The sequence below is a fragment of the Erinaceus europaeus genome, chromosome 9 (genome assembly GCF_950295315.1).
Source record: "Erinaceus europaeus chromosome 9, mEriEur2.1, whole genome shotgun sequence".
Lineage (NCBI taxonomy): Eukaryota > Metazoa > Chordata > Mammalia > Eulipotyphla > Erinaceidae > Erinaceus > Erinaceus europaeus.
The window spans coordinates 55,398,069-55,418,762 of record NC_080170.1 but is presented as its reverse complement, the minus strand read 5'-3'; the positions used below and the strand labels follow the sequence as shown (position 1 = coordinate 55,418,762).

Below are 20,694 nucleotides of genomic sequence, written 5' to 3'. Positions count from 1 at the left end.
TTTGTCAGCAGAAGGCCTTCTAGTAGTAGTAGTTAAAAAAAAAAAAACTCCCCCTTTTTTTTCTGAGCACCACACAGAAAGTGCATAAAAAGCAAACTATAGGGCTGGAGAGATAGTTCACTGGGTAGGGTGCATGCCTTGCCATGCATGCAACCCAGGTTAAGCTCCGACACTACATGGGAGGTGCCATGACACTGGGGGACACTCCAATGCTGTGGTGTCTTTCTTCTTCTGTCTATCTGAATGAAAAAGTGGGCCAGGCTTCATTCCACCTCCTGCCAAAAAAAAAAAAAAAAAAAGCAGAAAAAGAAAACTGCAAGCACAGGCAATTTCTGGAAATAAGCTATCTAGAGGTCTCTCTGCATTGGAAAAATCAGAATCTGGTTTTGCTAAGGATGTAGATGGGACAGGATGAACTCTATAAGTCTAAGAATATTCTCACATGTAGCAGTTTCCTTTATATAAGTTTCTTAAACTAGTTTGATGGGGCTCTGAGGTTTGGGATCAGCCTCCTTCAGAGGTACCTCTGAAGTGAGAGGTACCTCTCACTCTCACTCTCACAAAAATCTGCAAATCTGCCTAGGTGGTGGCCAGAGAAGATCCTGGGCCGCTTGGCTCTTGGGTTTATATCTTATCTCCATAGTTGGCTCTCATCACTAGTCATCCAGAGAGATCTTGAAATCATCAGACCACAAGGGACATCCTGGTTGGAAAGTCATTCTGGAGAAGAACATAAGGAACCTGGTATTAATCACACAGTGGTTAAAAGAGCAACACACAACAAATGGCTCCCTGAGAGGAGCCTACAACCTCTCTGGAGCCTGATACACATGAATTTTGGGATATTTCATTAGGCTTATAACCATTGTTCTGAAGCCTCAATTGGTACTGAAACCAATCTGATAGTACTAAGTTCCATGGCACAGAGTAACTTCTCCCACACTTTGAGCTAGCCCCAGACAATTCCATAGCAGGTATGGCTAACGTGCACACATCCTGACCTTACTTGGAAGTTCCTCCCATCAGCTTACTCCTATCTAAAAAACAAAAGTAGCCAAGGGAAATAACTCAACCAGTAGAGCACAGAATTTGTATGCCTGAAGCTACTGTTTCAATTCCTAGAGCTGCATGTGTTGGAGTGGCATTTTGGCTTCTCTTTCCCTCTCATTCAACTTTTTTTTTTTTTTTTTTGCCTCCAGGGTTATCTCTGGGGCTCGGTGCCAGTCCTATGAATCTACTGCTTGTGGTGGTCACTTTTCTCCATTAAAAAAATTGAGTAGGACAGAGAGAAATTGAGAGATGAGGAGAAGACAAAGAGGGGGAGAGAAAGATAGCCACCTGTAGACCTGTTTAACCTGCTTGTGAACCGACCCCCTGTAAGTGGGGAGCTGGCAGCTTGAACTCAGATCTTTGTGAGGGTCCTTGTGCTTTGTACTATGTGGGCTAAACCCAGTGTGCCACTACCCGGCCCCCTCATTTGAAATTTTCTATCTCAAATGAGATAAATAAAACAAACTATTATTTTGATGAATGTATTCATAGTAATGTCAATATCACCTTTTCCTATTCATGTCTTCTCCCAACAAAACACACCAACTAAAATGTCCAGTTTGAATTCATGAAAAAATTGCAGGAGAGACTAGGTAACTGAGAGAGCAGAGGCACTGGGTCTGGGGCATGGTATTTTGCCAACCCATGGTGGATATCTGTCTCTAATGCTTCTCTGAAGCTCTTATCTGGGGACTGAGGGATTGAGGGAACTGCTCTTGGTATTTTGAATGAAGACACTAATGTCTAAACAAGATCATTTACAAAAGAGACCATTATCTGAGCAGGGATTAAAAATATTTCTTCTAGGGGGTCAGGTGCTAGCGCAGCGGGTTAAGCACACATGGCGCAAAGCACAAGGATCGGTGTAAGGATCCTGGTTCGAGTCCTCTGGCTCCCCACCTGCAGGGGGGGTCGCTTCACAAGCAGTGAAGCAGGTCTGCAGGTGTCTGTCTTGCCCCCTCTGTCTCCCCAACTCTCTTGATTTCTCTCTGTCTGATCCAACAATAACAACAGCATTGACAACCATAATAATAACGATAACAACAAGGGTAACAACAAGGGCAACAAAATGGGAAAAATGGCCTCCAGGAACAGTAGATTCATAGTACAGGCACCAAGTCCCAGCAATAACCTTGGAAGCAAAAAAAAAAAAAAAAAATTCTTCCCTAGATACAGGGCAGGCAGAAAGGACAGAGGAAAATGTAGTGTGCTGTTCTTCGTAAACAACAGTGGTGGGTCTCTGTAAGTAACCTCTTTGGGTAACTTGATACAAGTTGCAAATTGCCCTGTGAGGAAGACTGTACAGACCTCTATTCTGAAATATTTGCACATGTTCTCCAAGTTCACCTAAAAGTCTGGTGTGGGGACAGTGCCTAGAATCTCTGAGGCCAAATCCTTCTTAAAATCAGACCTTGATGCTGGAATGATTTCCAGCAAGATCTCAAATAAAGTAGTTTGTAAGAAAACACTATGCTGGCCCATGTTGAACCAGAAGGTACTAGAGGACCGTCTGTCAACTTCCTTCTAAGTTATTATTTCCAAGACCTTATGAGACTGTTGAGTGGGCTTTGCTGTTGATTTTAGACACCTGTCCATTCTACTGTACTTTTCCAGCTTGGGGGTAGGGTGTGGTTTTAAGTTCTCTGTCCTGGAGACAAAGGTGGGGTCATGGCCCTGCACCCAAACTTCCTGCCTAGACTGTGCTGGGGAGCCCTCTGCCTTGCCCGGCTCCACACTTTGCCCTAGACCAGCGTTGTGGACATCTGTACATCTCCCTGTGCCTGGTGGCCCACCTTCTTGGGCTCCCGTTTCCTGCGTTTCTCAGAGCTGCAGCGGTGAGGCTCGCGGTGGCAGGCCTGACCGAGATCTAGCTCCTCGCTATAGGGCGGCAGTGTGTCGTCTGTCACATCCTCATCCTCATCGCCGGCTGGGAAGGACGCGGGTGCCCAGGCGCAGTAGGAGGCGAGGCGCGCATTGCGCCTGGCAGGTGTCTCTAGGCTGCCTGCGCGGCTGGTGGCTTCGGGCCGCCTCTCAATCCTGGGCGCAGGGCCTGGCGTTCGGCTCAGCAGGCGCGGCAGTGGCGCGGGGCTGCGCGCCCAGGAGTCCCCCGCTGCCCGCCCGCGGCTCCACGGATCTTCTGCGAAGCGGGCCCCATGCGTCTCCAGGCCGTCTGCGCGGAGTGGCAGAGGCCCAAAGGACTCGTAGGGCTCGGCCAGCTCGTCCATGGACACGGCTGGCACCCCGGGTGCGAAGCTCTTGCGCGATAGCATCTCGGACTTGGAGCGTGGTTGGCTGCAAGCGAGGGGACACGAAGGGACATCACAGTCAGCCAAGTTCAGGGAGCTTTGGCTCAGAACTGAATGGAAAGGTCCGGGTGGGCTGATGGTGGACTGATGGTGCTCATCGGATCTGGAAATAGCCAGTCTCACCACAGCACCCTCAGAGCCATCATGGAGTGATATGACTGACAATCAATCCATACAGTCCCTGTAAAGTATGGTGACACACGGGTCTTTTCTGGAGCTAAGGTCTACAGGTCAGAGGGAAGCCTGCACTAGGTACACTTGAAATAAAGGCACTGTCATCCGTACTTCAAGAAAAAGGACAGGCCATGGGGGAGATGTGGTCCTGTAGAGAAAGCCACACACAGTTGGGTGCAGATATTGTCTCCCACATTTCTTAGGGTGTGACCCCAGGCCAAGTCCTTTAGCATTTGTATATCTCCTTATCCCCAACTTCCAATGGAGACATTAATAATGACTGCCTCTTGGAGTTATGAGAATTAGATGGAACAGTAAGTGTGTAGGATTTTTTTTTTTGGTTGTTTGACGATGTTGTTAAATCTTTCAATTCTTCCTCATTTTTTTCTTTATTGGGGGGTTAATGTTTTACATTCGACAGTAAATAAAATAGTTTGCATATGCATAACATTTCTCAGTTTTCCACATAACATAACAATACAACCCCTACTAGGTCCTCTGCCATCCTTTTCCAGGACCTGTACTCTCCTCCCCACCCACCCCAGAGTATTTTATTTTGGTGCAGTACATCTGTGTGCAGCATTTTTCTTTTCACATAACAAATGATCAGAAATGATGGAGAGAATGGGTGAGGATTTTTGGAATTTACAGGATAAAATGAATGAAAAGGGGCATAGCACCTTCCTTCTTATTCTCAGGACCCTGTTAACAGGGTTAATTAGGGTCCTGAATGGTTTTACACATGGCACCCCAGTGTTCCCCAGCACAACAAATGTGGGAGGGGAGTTCAGAAGCCCTCTGTCGCCATCAACGATAATAGCCTCAAATCACCTCCCAGCACAGACCCTCATGCCAGGCACCAGAGGTAGCCATTGCAACTGTTCTCACCTGTGCCTAAAGCTGTCCTGCTCCTCTTTGCTATATTCTCTGGCTGAGGCCCCCCGGTTTGTCCCACTGCTACCTCCTATGACTCCTTGCCAATACTCAGGATTGCTCTCCAAGTCATGAGAGAACTGTTTGCTTCGCATCTGATGGTAGGAGTGGCGGAAATTATTGTCCTCATCATGCAGGGAGCTGAGTTCTGAGATAGTGTTGTTATCTGTAGGAAGAGAAACAGGCAGGACAGTTTTCATCCTGGTGGGACCTCAAAATGTCAATAGCAGGTCATAGTGTTCTCATTTCCTAAGGTGGCATAATAGCTGTTTGCAAAAGCACTTGTGAACAAGGACGAAAACCACAATCTGGAAGGGGAAAAAAAAAACTATTCATAGAACTTAGAGATGGATTGATTTTTATTTTACTTAGGAAATAAATTGAGTGAGAGTCTATTTGTAATGTAACTGAATCTGTCTGTTTTCTATTTTTTTTTTTTTGGTTAGGACTTCAAAATATTACAAAAACCAACAGTTACAAGCTGGCTATTGAGCAAGAGGTAATCCAACATGGGCTGTGGGAATGTGGTGGGTGTGTCTCTGTTCCCCTCTGCTTCTCCACTCTACTTCCAAAAATCCTCTGAGGAGTAGAAAGTTTCGCTAGTTTTCTTTTTTTTTTTAAAAAAAAAACAACTTTATTTATTTATTATTGGATAGAGACAGAGAGAAATTGAGGGGAAGGGAAGATAGAGATGGAGAGAGACAGAGAGACACCTGCAGCCCTGCTTCACTACTCGTGAAGCTTTCCCCCCTGCAGGTGGGGACCAGGGGCTTGAACCCGGGTCCTTGTGCACTGTAGTGTGTGTGCTTAACCAGGTGTGCCACCACCTGACCCCTGCTAATTTTCAAATACTAAGGGGAGGGGGTCTCTCTTCACCACTTAAGCATATCCTCCTGGTCCTAAGCTTTCTATAAATGACATCTGTTTTGGTTATGGGCCCAGATGCTTTTGAGTAATAATCTTTTTTTAAAAATTTTTTTATATTTATTCCCTTTTGTTGCCCTTGTTTTATTGTTATAGTTATTATTGTTGTTATTGATGTCAATGTTGGATAGGACAGAGAGAAATTGAGAGAGAAGGGGAAGACAGAGAGGGGGAGAGAAAGACAGACACCTGCAGACCTGCTTCACTGCCTGTGAAGTGACTCCCCTGCAGGTGGGGAGCCAGGGGCTGGAACCAGGATCCTTATGCCGGTCCTTGCGCTTTGCACCATGTGTGCTTAACCTGCTGAACACGTGACTCCCCACTGAGTAATAATCTTAACCTTTAAACATTCTTTTTCCTCCTCAGGAGAATGGACTAGTTTTTACCTTTTTTAATTTTTTTCTTTTTTTGGTGGGGGGCCTGAGTGTCTGGCACCACTCCCAGGAACTTTTTCATTCAGAGAGAGAGAGACAGACAGAAAAAGAAGGGGGAAGCATCTGTGTGCTGCAAACAGACACTCAGGCTCTCTCAAAATTCCATGGGCTTCTAAAATTCCATGACTTTATGGGGGTCAGTGGTGGTGTGCACAGTTGAGCACAAACATTGCCATTACATTATGGTTTAACAGCTGGAGACACTAGAGTTCTCTAGTTAGACAGAAAGGAGTCACACTTGAACCAGCTTCATCCTTTTACTTTAACCTCGGGTTTTCACTTCCTCTCTGAGCTGTGAGATTCAGATTCCCTCCATGGCTCCTTGCTCACTATCTCCATCTGGCCCTTCCCGGCATCCATGACAACATGGTTACAACTAGTTTGTCAAGAGCAGTGACATCTGCATTCCTGACATTCCAATCTGGAGTTAGTCTTTTTATAGGTTATGGTGGGAGGGTGCAGCCATGGATGCAACTCAGACAGGATAGATTTAGAACTGCAAACCTGGAGGAATGTGTTGTCCTTAATCTGCATAAAGCTCCTCTAGTCTGAGACTGTTTCCCCAACACTTCCATCAAGCCTCTCATTGGTTCCAAGGCTAGGGAAGGGGTTCATAGAAAAAGGTGTAGGACCTCACTCCCAGGTTTGGCAACACACTTTGACAATCAGCTGTTTCACATCAGACCTTCCCTGTCATAGGACTGATGAGAATTTGGAATCTACTCTAAGAAGATTATTTTATTAGTATCTGTATCCAAGGGCTAGAGGTAAGTTAGGAACCTATTGGGGTCTCACCATCATCTACAGATTCAGGAATTTAAAAGTATTTTACACAAGAAAGGCAGCCTCGAAAGGACTGGTGTAAGGATTCTGGTCCCCAGCTCCCCACTTGCAGGGGAGTCGTTTCACAGGCAGTGAAGCAGGTCTGCAGGTGTCTGTCTTTCTCTCCCCATGTCTGTCTTCCCTTCCTCTCTCCATTTCTCTCTGTTCTATCCCAACAACAACGACAACAATGAAACAACGAGGGCAACAAAAAGGAATAAATATTAAAAAAAAAAAAAAAAAGAAAGAAAGGCAGCCGAAGGGCCAGATGGTGACACACCTGGTTAAGCACACACACTACAGTGCACAAGGACTGGGTTCAAACCCCTGGTCCCCACCTGCAGGGGGAAAGCTTCACGAGTGGTGAAGCAGGTCTGCAGGTCTCTCTCTCTCTCTTTCTCTCTCTCCCTATCTCCCCTCCTCCTCTCAATTTCTGGCTGTCTCTGTCCAATAAATAAATTAAAAAAAAAAAAAGAAAGACAGCCTCTCTTTGCTTCCTCCACAGTCTCTGTTGTTAAGTGGAATACAGGTCTCTTCTTGGAGAGTCATTTAGCAGACATACATATACATATACATATACATATACATATACATATACATATACATATACATATACATATACATATACATATACATATACATATACATATACATATACATATACATATACATATACATATACATATACATATACATATACATATACATATACGGGTTAATAGTTTATAATACAGTCTTCAAAACACAGGCATAACATTGATTGGTGTCTAGGAAACACAACAGGTTCCCAATGTCCCTCATCCTATTCCTTTTCCTCCTTCAAAGCCCAGAGTCTTTTGTTTTGCTGCAATACACAATACCTAGTCTAAGTTTCACCTTATGTTTCTCTTACTGTTCATTGTTCTTAAGTTCCACCTTAAGTGAGATTTGGTATCATTCATTCTCTTTTTTGACTTGTCTCACTCAGCATGATGCCTTTTAGTTCTGACCACAATACTGTAAAGGAGATGACCTCATCTTTTTTTTTTTTTTTGCCTCCAGGGTTATCACTGGAGCTCCTGTCAGCACTATAAATCCACTGCTCCTGGAGGCTATTTTTCCCATTTTGTTGCCCTTGTTGTCACCCTTTTTGTGGTTGTTACTGTTGTTATACCCACTGTTGCTGTTGGATAGGACAGAGAGAAATCATGAGAGGAGGGAAGACAGAGAGGGGGAGAGACAGACAGACACCTGCAGACCTGCTTCACCACCTGCAAAGTGACCCCCCTTGCAGGTGGGAAGCTGGGGCTCAAACCGGGATCCTTACACTGGTCCTTGCACTTTGTGCCATGTGCACTTAACTCGCTGTACTACCGCCCAGCCCCAACCTCATCATTTTTAATAGCTGCATAGTATCCTATTGTGTATATGTACCATAACTGCCTTAGCCATTCATCTTTCATTGGACATCTGGGTTGCTTCAAGTTTGGGCTATTAAAAACTGTGCTACTATGAACAGAGGTCTTTGTGATAGGTGTTTTTGTTTTCTCTGGATAAATCTCTAGGAGAGGGATTGCTAGGTCATAAGGTAGGTCCATTTCTAGAGTTCTGATAAATCTCCAGACTATTTTCCATAGGGATTGAACTAACTTACATTCCTAGCAGCAATGTAGGAGAACCCTCTCCCCCCACAGCTTCTCAATAGTTGGTGTTTCTGACTTTTCTAATGCATGACATTCTCACATGTGTAAAGTGGTATCTCATTGTTGTTTTTATTTGCATTTCCTGATCCTCAGTCACATTGAGCATTTTAATTAATTAATTAATTAATTAATTTTTCCTTTTTGTTGCCCTTGTTGTTTAACATTGTTGTGGTTACTGATGTCATTGCTGTTGGATAAGACAGAGAGAAATGGAGAGAGGAGGGGAAGACAAAAAGGGGGAGAGAAAGACAGACACCTGCAGACCTGCTTCACCGCCTGTGAAGCGACTCCCCTACAGGTGGGGAGCCGGGGGGGTTGAACTGGGATCCTTCTGCCGGTCCTTGCGCTTTGTACCATGTGCGCTTAACCTGCTGTGCCACCACCTGACTCCCAGAGCATTTTTTCATATATCTGTTGGCCTGCTGGATTTCTTCCCTGGAGAAGATTCTGCCCATATCTTCCCCATATTTTTCAGTGGGGTTGCTGGTCTCTTTCTTGTTGAGTTGGGTGTGCTCATTGTATATTTTGGTGATCAGTCCTCTCTGTCTGATATATGACATATAAAGATTTTCTCCCACTCTGGGGGTGTGTGTTTCTTTGTTGTGGTGTTGATTCCCTTTTCCCTCAGAAGCTTTTCAGTTTGATATAATCCTACTCATCTATTTTTGCTTTTTTTTTCCTTGCAATTGGATTCCAATCAGTGAAGATATTGTAGAAACTTATATGGAAGAGAGTTACACTTATGTTTTCTTCTAAGTATGTGATAGTTTCTAATCTAACTTCTAAATCTTTGATCCAAGCAGCAGCTGTGTTTTTCTCTTCTCCTCTCCCAGGTCACCTAGGAATACCAAAGAAGATCATATGGGACTGCAACAAGGCAGGACTAGAATGACTTCAGGAACCTACCAAATCACTGGTGAGTGCAAATACGTGTGGCTCCTGGAAAGAGAGAAGCCTAGGGAGAGATTAAGTGGCTGGTAACAGTTCAGCAGTTTACCAATTGAGATACGACCTCCAGTCTGTTTCACCAACCAAAAGACTGCTCAAGGGAGGAGAGGACTCCCTTAAGACTCACCAAATGCAGCTGTGAGTCTCCCCTACTGACTTTAGAGGCTGAAGCAGCAGGGGGAGGCTCTGTACTGACACTGGGGAATAGAGAACTGACCAGGAAACTCAGGAGAAGATCTACACCTTGCTGGCCTAGTGGTTGGATTGTGTGGTGGGAACCTTTCCATGTTCTCCTGATGAGAACATAGTGAATAGTTGCTTCAGAACCTACAGACTATAAATGGGATTTGTTTAGAAACCCAGAGGGCTCAGCAGTGCTACCCTGCTTGGCAGAGAAGCTGAATTAAGCCCTGAGCTTTGGATCCTTTGGGTGAGAGCTTTGCATAACTACTGTATTATCTCTCCCCCACCCTGTTTTATCTCTTGGTGCAATACGCCAATTCCAGTTCAGGTTAGACTTGTGTTTTCTCTTATGATCGTGTTTTTCAACTTCTGCCTGAGAGTGAGATCATCCCATATTCATCCTTCTGTTTCTGACTTATTTCACTTAACATGATTTCTTCAAGCTCCATCCAAGATGGGCTGAAAACAGTGAAGTCACCATTTTTAATAGCTGAGTAGTATTCCATTGTGTATATAGACCACAACTTGCTCAGCCACTCATCTGTTGTTGGACACCTGGGTTGCTTCCAGGTTTTGGCTATTACAAATTGTGCTTCTAAGAACATATGTGTAAACAGATCTTTTTGGATGAGTGTGTTGGGTTCCTTAGACTATATGCCCAGGAGAGGAATTGCAGGATCATAGGATAGGTCCATTTCTAGAGCCTTCTGAGAGTTTCTAGCCTTCTGAGAGTTCTCCAGACTATTCTGCACAGAGGTTGGACCAATTGACATTCCCACCAGCAGTGCAGGAGGGTTTCTTTGACCCCACAACCTCTCCAGCATTTGCTGCTGTTACAATATCTGATATATGACATTCTCAGGAGTGAAGTGGTATCTCATTGTTGTATTAATTCGCATTTCTCTGACAGTCAAAGACTTGGAGCATTTTTTCATGTGTTTCTCAGCCTTTTGGATCTCTTCTGTGGTGAATATTCTGTCCATGTCCTCTCCCCATTTTTGGATGGGGTTATTTGTTGACTTGTTGTTGAGTTTGGCAAGCTCTTTATATATGTTGGTTATTAAACTCTTGTCTGATGTATGGCATGTAAAGATCTTCTCCCATTCTGTGAGGGGTCTCTTGGTTTGGGTAGTGGTTTCTTTTGCTGTGAGGAAGCTTTTGAATTTGATGTAGTCCCATAGGTTTATACTTGCCTTAGTCTTCTTTGTAATTGGATTAATTTCATTCAAGATGCCTTTAAAATTTCTGCAGAAAAGAGTTCTGCCAATATTTTCCTCTAAGTATTTGATAGTTGTGGTCTAACATCCAAGTCCTTGATCCACTTGGAATTTACTTTTGTATTTGGTGAAATATAATGGTTCAGTTTCATTCTTCTGCATGTTTCAACCCTTTTTTGCAACACCATTTGTTGAAGAGACTCTGCTTTCCCCATTTAATAATCTGGGTACCTTTATCAAAGATTAGATGTCCATAGGTGTGGGAGCTCACTTCTGGGCTCTCAATTCTATTCCACTGGTCAGTGTGTCTATTCATGTTCCAGTACCAAGCAGTTTTGAAGACAATTTGAGATCTTGGGAGTGTGATGCCTCCAGTTCTATTATTTCTTTGAAGATAGTTTTGGCAATTCTAGGTCTTTTCTGGTTCCAGATAGACATTTGTAGCATGTGTTCTATTCTCCTAAAAATATGGTTGGGATCTTGATGGGGATGGCATTAAATTTGTAGATGGCTCTGGGTAATATATTCATTTTGATGATGTTAATTCTTCCAACCCATGAACATGGAATATCTTTCCACTTTTTGGTGCCTTTTTCAATTTCCTTGAGTAGTGACTCATAATTTTCTGTATACAAGTCTTTCACTTATTCCTAGATATTTTTGTTTTTGTTGCTATAGTAAAAGGAATTGATTTCTGGATTTCATCTTCTTCTATCTTAGTGTTTGCATAGAGGAATTCCACTGACTTTTGAATGTTAATTTGTAGCCTGACACCTTACTGTATTGCCTGATGATTTCCAAAAGCTTCTTGCTGGATTCCTTAGGTTTTTCTATGTATACTATCATGTCATCTGCAAATAGGGAGAGTTTTACTTCTTCTCTTCCAATCTGTATCCCTGTAATTCCTTGTTCCTGCCTGATTGCTATGGCAAGAACTTCCAACACTATGTTGAATAGTAATGGTGTGATAGTGGGCAGCCCTCTCTAGTACCTGCTCTGAGGGGAAATGATTCCAGTTTTTCACCACTGAGTATGATGTTGGCTGTAGTTTTGCTATATATAGACTCTACTATCTTCAGGAATTTTCCACCTATTCCCATTTTTTGTAGTGTTTTGGTCATAAAGGGGTGCTGGATTTTGTCAAAGGCTTTCTCTTCATCTGTTGATATGACCATGTGGTTTTTGGTCTTGCTTTTATTGATGTGGTTGATCACATTGATTGATTTACGTATATTAAACCAACCTTGCATCCCTGGGATAAACCCCACTTGGTCATGATGAACAATCTCTTTAATATACTGCTGTATCCGGTTGGCTAGAATTTTATTCAATATTTTAGCATCTATATTCATCAGAGATATTGGTCTGCTTTTGGTATTAGAGTGATGTTGGCTTCATAGAAGCTGGCAGGGAGTATTCCAGTGTCTGCAATCTTCTGGAAGACTTTTAAAAGTAGAGGTATTAACTCTTCCTTGAAGGTTTTGTAGAATTCATTTGTAAAACCATCTGGTCCAGGACTTTTATTCTTGGGAAGGTTTTTAATAACTTTTTCAATTTCATTAGCTGTGATGGGCCTGTTCATATTATCTAGTTCTTCTTTATTTAATTTTGGAAGTTTGTAGGTGTCTAGGAAATTGTCCATTTCTTCCAGGTTCTCTAGCTTGGTGGCATATAGTTGTTCATAGAAGCCTCACATGATATGTTGAATTTCTGCGGTGTCTGTTGTGACATCTCTTTCATTTACTATACGATTTATTTGGGTCTTCTCCCTTTTCTGTTTTGTAAGTTTGGCTAGAGGTTTGTAGATTTTGTTCACTCTTTTGAAGAACCAACATTTACTTTTGTTGATCTTTTGTATGGTTTTCTTCTTTTTCTTTTTTTTTTAAATTTTGTTTTATAGTTATTTACTTATTTTCTCTTTTTTTGCGCTTGTTGTTTTTCACTGTTGTTGTAGCTATTATTGTTGTTGTTGTTATTGATGTCATAGTTAGATAGGACAGAAAGAAATGGAGAGAGGAGGGGAAAACAGAGAGGGGGAGAGAAATATAGACATCTGCAGACCTGCTTCTCTGCCCATGAAGTGACACCCCTGCAGGTGGGGAGCCGGGGGCTCGAACTGGGATCCTTCTGCTGGTTCTTTCCCTTTGCGCCACATGCGTTTAACCCACTGTGCTACTGCCGCACTCCCAGTTTTCTTATTTTCAATGTTATTGAATTCTCCCCTAACTTTAGTGATTTCTGTCCTTCTGGTTGCTTTAGGGTTCCTTTGTTCTTCTTTTTCTTCTAGGTCTTTAAGATGTGCAATCAGCCTGTTTATTTGTGCTTTTTCTTGTTTCCCAATGTGTGCTTGTTTGGCTATGAACTCCCCTCTCAGTACTGCCTTAGCTGTGTCCCAAATATTTTGATAGCTTGTGTCTTCATTTTCACTGAACTCTCGAAACATTTTGATTTCTTCCCTTATTTTCTCTTGACCCAGTACTTGTTAAGGAGTGTGCTGTTGAGCTTCCACATTTTGGGACTGTTACTAATCTTTTGTTGATTGTTAAGTATTAGTTTAATTCCACTGTGGTCTGAGAAGATGCTAGGGATGATTTGAATGCTCTTGAATTTGCTGATTCTTTCTTTGTAGCCTAACATATGATCTATCCTTGAGAATGACACATGTATACTTGAGTAAAATGTGTATTCCAGTTTCTTAGGATAAATGCCTCTGAAAATGTCCAATAGATCTAGTTTTTCTATCTCCTCACTTAGCTCCCTCATGTCTCTATTGATTTTCTGCCTGGATGATCTGTCAAGTTGAGAGTGGTGTGTTGAAATCCCCTACTATGACTGTGTTGCTATTAATATATTGCTGTAGCTCTTTCAGTAGATGTTTGATGTATTTAGATGGCTTCTCATTGGGTGCATAGATGTTAATAATTGTTAAGTCCTCTTGATTGACTGACTGATTGACTGACTATCTGAGCATTAAGTAGTGTCCATCCCTATCTCTTTAAATTTTATTGTTTTAAAATATATTGTGTCAGATATGAGAATAGCTGTTCCTGCCCTTTTTTTGTGGGCCATTGGCTTGTATGATAGTTTTCCATCCTTTCACTTTGATTCTGTGTTTGTCTAGTTGTGTTAGGTGGGTTTCCTGTAGACAGCATATTGTTGGGTTGTATTTTCTGATCCATCTTCCTACTCTGTGCCTTTTAATAGGTGAATTCAGACCATTGATATTTATTGATATCATACACTGAAGATATTTTAACGCCATTCTTATAGACTTTTAGATTGTTCTGACATATGGCCTATTTATGGTGGTCTGTTTATAGGAGGCCTTTCAGAACTTCTTTCAAGGCAGGCTTCGTGATAGTTGATTCTTTCAACTGTTGCTTGTCTGAGAAGGTTTTGATGCCTCCATCTAGTCTGAATGACAGTCTAGCAGGATACAGTAGTCTGGTTGAAAACCTTTCTCATTGAGTACTCTACAGATATCTTGTCTTTCTCTTCTGGTCCGTAGTGTTTGTGTGGAGAAATCTGTTGCTAATCATAGTAATTTTCCTCTGTAGGTGACTCATTGTTTTCTCTTGCAGCCTTCAGGATCCTTTCTTTATCCTTATTCCTTTCCATTCTAAATATGATGTGTTTTGGTGTCTGTAAGTCTGGGTTAATTCTGTTTGCGACCCTCTGGGCTTCTTGAACCTTTATGTCTTTGATGTTGTCTAGACTAGAGAAGTTTTCAGCTATTATGTCCTGAAGAATGCTTTCTTCCCCTCCCTCTCTTTCTTCCTCTGGTAGGCCAATAATGTGTATATTATTTCTTTTGAAGTCATCCCACTCTGTTGTTGACTCTGTTGTTGTTTTCAGCATCTCTTAATCTCTTTTTGAGATCTCTTACTTCGTTTTATTTGTCTCTAATTCATCCTCGATCTTGCTAAATCTGTCTTCAGCTTCATTTATTCTATTCTGTCTCCCCTATACTGTTTTCTGGAGTTCATCTATTTTGTTACCCTGTCCTGATACTGTTCTAGCTTGTTCAGCTAGTTGTGTTCTTAGTTCATCTATTTCAGCTTTCAGATCCTAATAACCTTGAGATAATTAGTGTCTTTTTCCAGAGTCTCATTTTTGTTCCTGCATTTCTGATAACAATTCTTTCAAACTCTTTACTCACCCCTGTGAATATTTACTTAATTAGTGTTTGGATGCTGACCTCATTAGTTTGTGGTCCACCCTTTGGGGGGCTTTTAGCTTAACTTTTAAAAAATACTTTATGTATTTATTCATTTTTTCCCTTTTGTTTCCCTTGTTCTTTACTGTCATTGTTGTTATTATTATTATTGTTATTGCTGTCATTGTTGGATAGGACAGAGAGAAATGGACAGAGGAGGAGAAGACAGAGAGGGTGAGTGAAAGACAGACACCTGTAGACCTGCTTCACCACCTGTGAAGTGACCACCCTGCAGCTGGGGAGCTGGGAGCTTGAACCAGGATCCTGATGCTGGTCCTTGGGCTTCATGCTATGTTGCTTAACCCGCTGTGCCACCGCCTGGCTCCCTTAGCTGGCCTATTGTCCTGGTTCATTTCTCCAATATTTCTTCTTGTTGGTTTAACCATTCTATATAGTATGTTATGAGGTACCTCTCTCAGTACTTTTCCAATTATTGATCACTCTTGCCTGGATTGACTTCTAAGTAAGGTAATTAAAGGGTTCACAGTTGTGGAAATTGACAGTTGTTTCAATATTATTTTAATCCCTGAGTTGGAGGCACAGTGGCTTAAAAGTCTCTTTTGTTGTTTTTATCCCCTTTAGGCTAAGGGAGCATGAGGTTTTTTAAACTATAAGTAGGATTCTTAAATTAATCCCTCACTCCTGACCAAGAGATAAAGCAGGGTGGGGCAGAGATAATACAGTCATTATGCAAAGAGACTCTCACAGCCCTACCCCTAGGCCACCAAGTTTTAGATCTTCTCCTGAGTTTCCTAGTCAGTTCCCTGTTCTCTGGTGTCAGCACAGGGCCTATCCCCTGCTGCTGCAGCTTCTGAGGGCTGTAGCAAAGTAGACCCATAGTTGTATTTGGTGAGTCTTAGGGGAGTCCTGTTCTCCCTTCAGTTGTCTTTTTGTTGGTGAAACAGTCTGGAGGTGGTGTCTCAACTGGTAAACTGCCAAACTGTTACCAGCCACTTAATCTCTCCCTAGTATTCTCTCTGTCCAGGAGCCACACGTATTCACACTCACTGGTGATTTGGTGGGTTCCTGAAATCATTCTAGTCCTGTCTTGTTCCTCACTGTTGGATTGCTGTATATAGATTCTACTAGTTTTGAGTTTTCTTTTTTTTTCTTCTTCATTGTTATAGTTATTATTGATGTCATAGTTGTTAGATAGGAGAGACAGAAATGGAGAGAGGAGGGGAAGACAGAGGGGAAGAGAAAGACAGACACCTGCAGACCTGCTTCACCGCCTGTGAAGAGACTCCCCTGCAGGTGGGGAGCTGGATGCTTGAACTGGGATCCTTACACTGGTCCTTGCGCTTCACACCACATTCGCTTAACCCACTGTGCTACCACCCAAATCCCTAGTTTGAGTTTTCCAAGCAGGTGTTTTTTTTTTTGTTTTTTTTTAACTTCCACTGAGGCTTCCTTTTAGATGGTATTCAGTATTGGGCCTTTCAGATTGGAAAAAGTCAATGCTCAACTTCCAAGCTTAAGTGATTATGTTGAACATACTTTAGAGAGAGTGGTTGCAAGAACCTGCTTTAAGAAACCATTCCCAAGCCCAGGGTTACAGACTCAGGCAATACCGTCTACCCTATAGAGACAGGACATAAACCAAGATGACACATGATGTTCTCCACTCCATAACCAAAGCCCTCCTCCCCCCTTATTCAATACTAATTTCTTTAGGATGTCACCAGTGCACCTGCAAGTTCTGACCCAAAAGCTTAGAGCTGCCCACATTTGGAGGCCACCTCCCCATGCCCACAGCCTCTGAACTATAAATTGCTGCCTGATGCAGAGAGGTATAAAGGCAAATGATACTCACATCTGTTTCTCATCCTTCTGGCTGGGTCAAACTGAGCCAGCTCCTTCTCAACATAATATAAGACCTTCATGGAGTCTCTCTCTTTGTCAGCTTGTATCCGATAACCTTTGCGAACTGTTGAAAAAAAGACAAAGAAATAAGTGAAAAGAATCAGAAGATTTCCATTTTTTCTGTCAAATCAGAAACATAATTCTCACAATAGTTCTTTTTAAAAATCATCCTGATTGGATATAACAAATGGCCTTCAATGATTTAACAACTGTGAGAAAGTCTAACTTCATCAGATAAAGAAAGGACTACAAGAGCTGGATAAGGAAAAAGATGGGCTCACTTAATGGTGGCCTTTTTGGTCAATACCAGAGCACCCCATAATCTGGGGCTTTAATCAGGGAATCCTTGAATTCCCAAATAGATATGATGGACCTAGTCCTCTAATAGATCTTTCTCTCCACCATCACTGATCACTTTCATCAGGAACATCACTATAAACCTTCTTGTGGGCCTCTCCAGGAACTTGCCCTTATAGTAGAGCAGCAGTGGTAGAGACTGCCCTACTTTCTGAAGGGAGACTGGATCAGCTTACTCTGATACCTGAGGAAGACTGATACTGAAATGAGTGCAGCCTAGAATATTCCTAGCTGTGACCATGGATTGTGAGCCCAGACTGACAGGAACTCAGAGGCCATACAGGGTCCTGTGCAAAATATGAGTAGATATGGACCCTAGGTCAGATTGATGGGGTTAATAGTTAACGGTATTTATATACTTTTCCTCATACTCTCTGACCTAATTTAGCTTTCTAGACCTATTCTAAATTGAGACTATCTTCCCAGACATTATTTTTAGTCCACCTGCTCAGGCAAAAATTACTAAAGTCATGGGCCCCTTGGAACACACCTAAAACACACTTCCTAGCTTCTTTCTACCTGAAGCCCCTAATTTAATCTGCTCTATTCCTACCTTTGAGTTTCCATTTATTAAACAATTTGTCCTGCCTTATATCTTACTGCCTTTCAGCCACAAAGTTGCAGACACTACTATGATTACATCCTGACTTCCCTGGAAAGATGTCACCAATGTGTCTCCAAGTCTTACCTCTCCAGAGCCCTACCCCACTAGGGAAAGATAAAAGCAAGCTGAAGGTGTGGATTGACCTGCCAATGTACATGTCCAGAGGAGAAGCAATTACAAAAGCCAGGCCTTCCACCTTTTGTACCCTATAATGATCCTGGGTCCAAACTTCCAGGGAGATGAATAGGGAAGCTTCCAATGGAGAGGATAGGACATGAAACTTTGGTAGTGAGAACTGTATGGAATTGGACCCCTGTTGTTTTACCATCTTCTTAATCATTATTAAGTCACTAATAAAATTGTTTAAAAAATCATCCTGAAATACTAGCCTATATTCATACATTTGGAACTATACTTGATATCCCTTTTATCAGATGGTGACCCAAAGGGGAATGACAGTTGGTTAATAACTACATTTTTTTTTTTGCCTCCAGGGTTATTGCTGGGGCTCAGTGCCTGCACCACAAATCCACTGCTCCTGGAGACCATTTTTCCCATTTTGTTGCCCTTGTTGTTTTATCATTCTGTGGTTATTATTGTTGTTGTTGTTGCTGTCATTGGATAGGACAGAGAGAAATAGACAGAGGAGGGAAGACAGAAGAGGAGAGAAAGATAGACACCTTTAGACCTGCTTCACTGCCTGTGAAGTGACTCCCCTCAGGTGGGGAGCCGAACTGGGATCCTTATGCTGGTCCTTGCGGTTTGTGCCACATGCACTTAACCCGCTGCACTACCGCCCGACTCCCAATAACTACATTTTTTACAGTATTTTCAGTCACATATGAATCATTACTTTTAATTTCTTGACCTGCTAGGGTTAGAGTTCTGCTTAAATCACATTTCCTCAAAACATGAAGAAATCTGTTCACACTAAAAAGAAGCCACTTTGTAGACAGAACACACAAACCACTCTCATGTGTGAGGATCACATCTTCACTTGGTGGGAGCAGACACTCAAACATCAGGGACCTGGACAAAGGTGACCTCAAAGTCTCTTGTTGCCTGGGAGATGGTGCAGAAATTCCAACTAGGTGATGCATAAGAGCTAAAATTAGATTACATGCTACATACAAATTAACATAAGATTAAAATATGTGGATTGCTTTGGTTTCACCTGACTTCTTTAGCATTTTACTTTTAGGAAAGGCAATACATATTTTAGATACGATTAATTCAAACTGTTGCTATGTGGTTACAAGCTGGTGTTATTTTCAGGGATGAATAAAAAAAAAAAAAAAGCTAAAGCATGAGTGATAATTCCATCTCCTACATTGCCATCACATATCTAGTCAGGAACAAAGGCTGTGTAAGTTCATTTAAAAAAATATTTATTTCCTTTTGTTGCCCTTATAGTTATTATTGTTGTTGTTATTTATGTCGTTGTTGTTGGATAGGACAGAGAGAAATGGAGCGAGGAAGGGAAGACAGAGAGGAGAGAAAGACAGACACCTGCAGACCTGCTTCACTGCCTGTGAAGCAACTCCCTTACAGGTGGGGAGCCGGGAGCTCGAACCAGGATTCTTACACTGGTCCTAGCACTTTGCACCACGTGTGCTTAACCCACTGTGCTACCACCCGACCCCTAACTGTGTAAGTTCTATATTACTCAAGTATCCCTTTAGGTTACTATCAACCCCAAGGGTGATCAGACAGAGGTAGGCCTATTTTTCAGAGATATGAGCAAGAGGTAAAAAGAAGGAAGGGAATCAAGGCGTTAGGGATTTAACAATAATGGCAAGAGGACATTCACTGGGCACCAAGACTTCATAGTGTTTGACATGGATATTAGTTCCTCACAAACATATAAGGAAGCTATTACCACCCATATTGTATGGTTGAGAGATGATGGTTGGGAAAACTCCTGGGGGGTGGTGGTGGGGGTCTCCTTCACTTACTTTGAAGTCCTGGTAGAACCAGAACCAGATGGTTCTAACTATATTGGAAATTTTCCTCCTTCAGCATCTTCTGGGAGCAGAGGCCATAAGGAACAACAAGAGAGGAAGAATAAGAAGATCCTGGAGCAGGTATGGTTTTTAGGTGTCTGGTGGTGGTGGTTGTTGGTGGCTTAAGACCTGTTCCTTAAGCCAGCTTTGAGCTTTGCGCCATGTGCGCTTAAATTGCTGCGCTACTGTCTAACTCCCAAGACCTGTTCCTATCTCTCAACCTGTCAGCCTTGTGTGTGTGTGTGTGTGTGTGTGTTTAGTAACTACACTATTCCAATAGTCTCTATCCCAAAGTTGTCTAAAAACCACAGAGAAGTCCCATGACTATACATGGCTCAAACAAACATCCTGCTTTCTGCTCTCTGGTCATGTTACCCTGGTCAAATACCTCTCACAAGTATGGTTGCGGAGGATGAAAATATAATATTCCACAGACACTAATCACAGCTTTGGCACTGAAGACTCAGAAGCCACCCACACAGCCATTTGCAGGTGCACTGCCTTTCTTTTGAGAACACACTGGGCAGTCCACATTCATCTCAACTGTGTAATTCCTTGGAAAATGTCATGAATCTCTGTATATGCGTGGTAGTGGCACCTTTAACTGAAGGTTAGAGCCATAATCCTTAGGAAGAAGCAATTATTAGCAAGAATGATTTTACTTATCAAGCTACACACTCTTCTATTTCTGCAGAGGTGTTTAAAGAGTAGTACAGACAGTTCAATTAAAAAGCAATTATCCCACAGAACCACAATGTCTGTTCTGAGGCAGTAATGTCTGATGGATGAAACACAGGCAGAGGTGGAATTCAACAGCCTACAGGCATGCTTAATAGAAGTATTCAAGAAAAGGGTAAAGCACTGGTACACTTGGTTGAGAACACATATTAGCATGTGCAAGGACCCTGGTTTAAGCCCCCAGTACCCACATGCAGGGGGAGAAGCTTCATGAGCAGTGAAGCAGTGCTGCAGGTATCT

The 20,694-nt window shown here is 42.4% G+C and overlaps 1 protein-coding gene across 4 annotated transcripts in view; it reads right to left on the bottom strand.

Moving 5' to 3' along the window:
- Positions 1-565: 565 nt before the first annotated feature.
- Positions 566-20,694, bottom strand: part of ILDR2 (immunoglobulin like domain containing receptor 2) — an 89,360-nt gene continuing 69,231 nt past the window's right edge. For all 4 annotated transcript variants that reach the window (XM_007528778.3, XM_016190667.2, XM_016190666.2 and 1 more), the window contains 4 exons: positions 16,703-16,816; positions 4,419-4,629; positions 2,844-3,342; positions 566-720 (listed from right to left, as the gene is read on the bottom strand). In XM_007528778.3, coding sequence (XP_007528840.3) covers positions 685-720; positions 2,844-3,342; positions 4,419-4,629; positions 16,703-16,816 — 860 coding nt within the window. In that variant the 3' untranslated portion in view covers positions 566-684. The remainder of the gene's footprint in view (positions 721-2,843; positions 3,343-4,418; positions 4,630-16,702; positions 16,817-20,694) is intronic.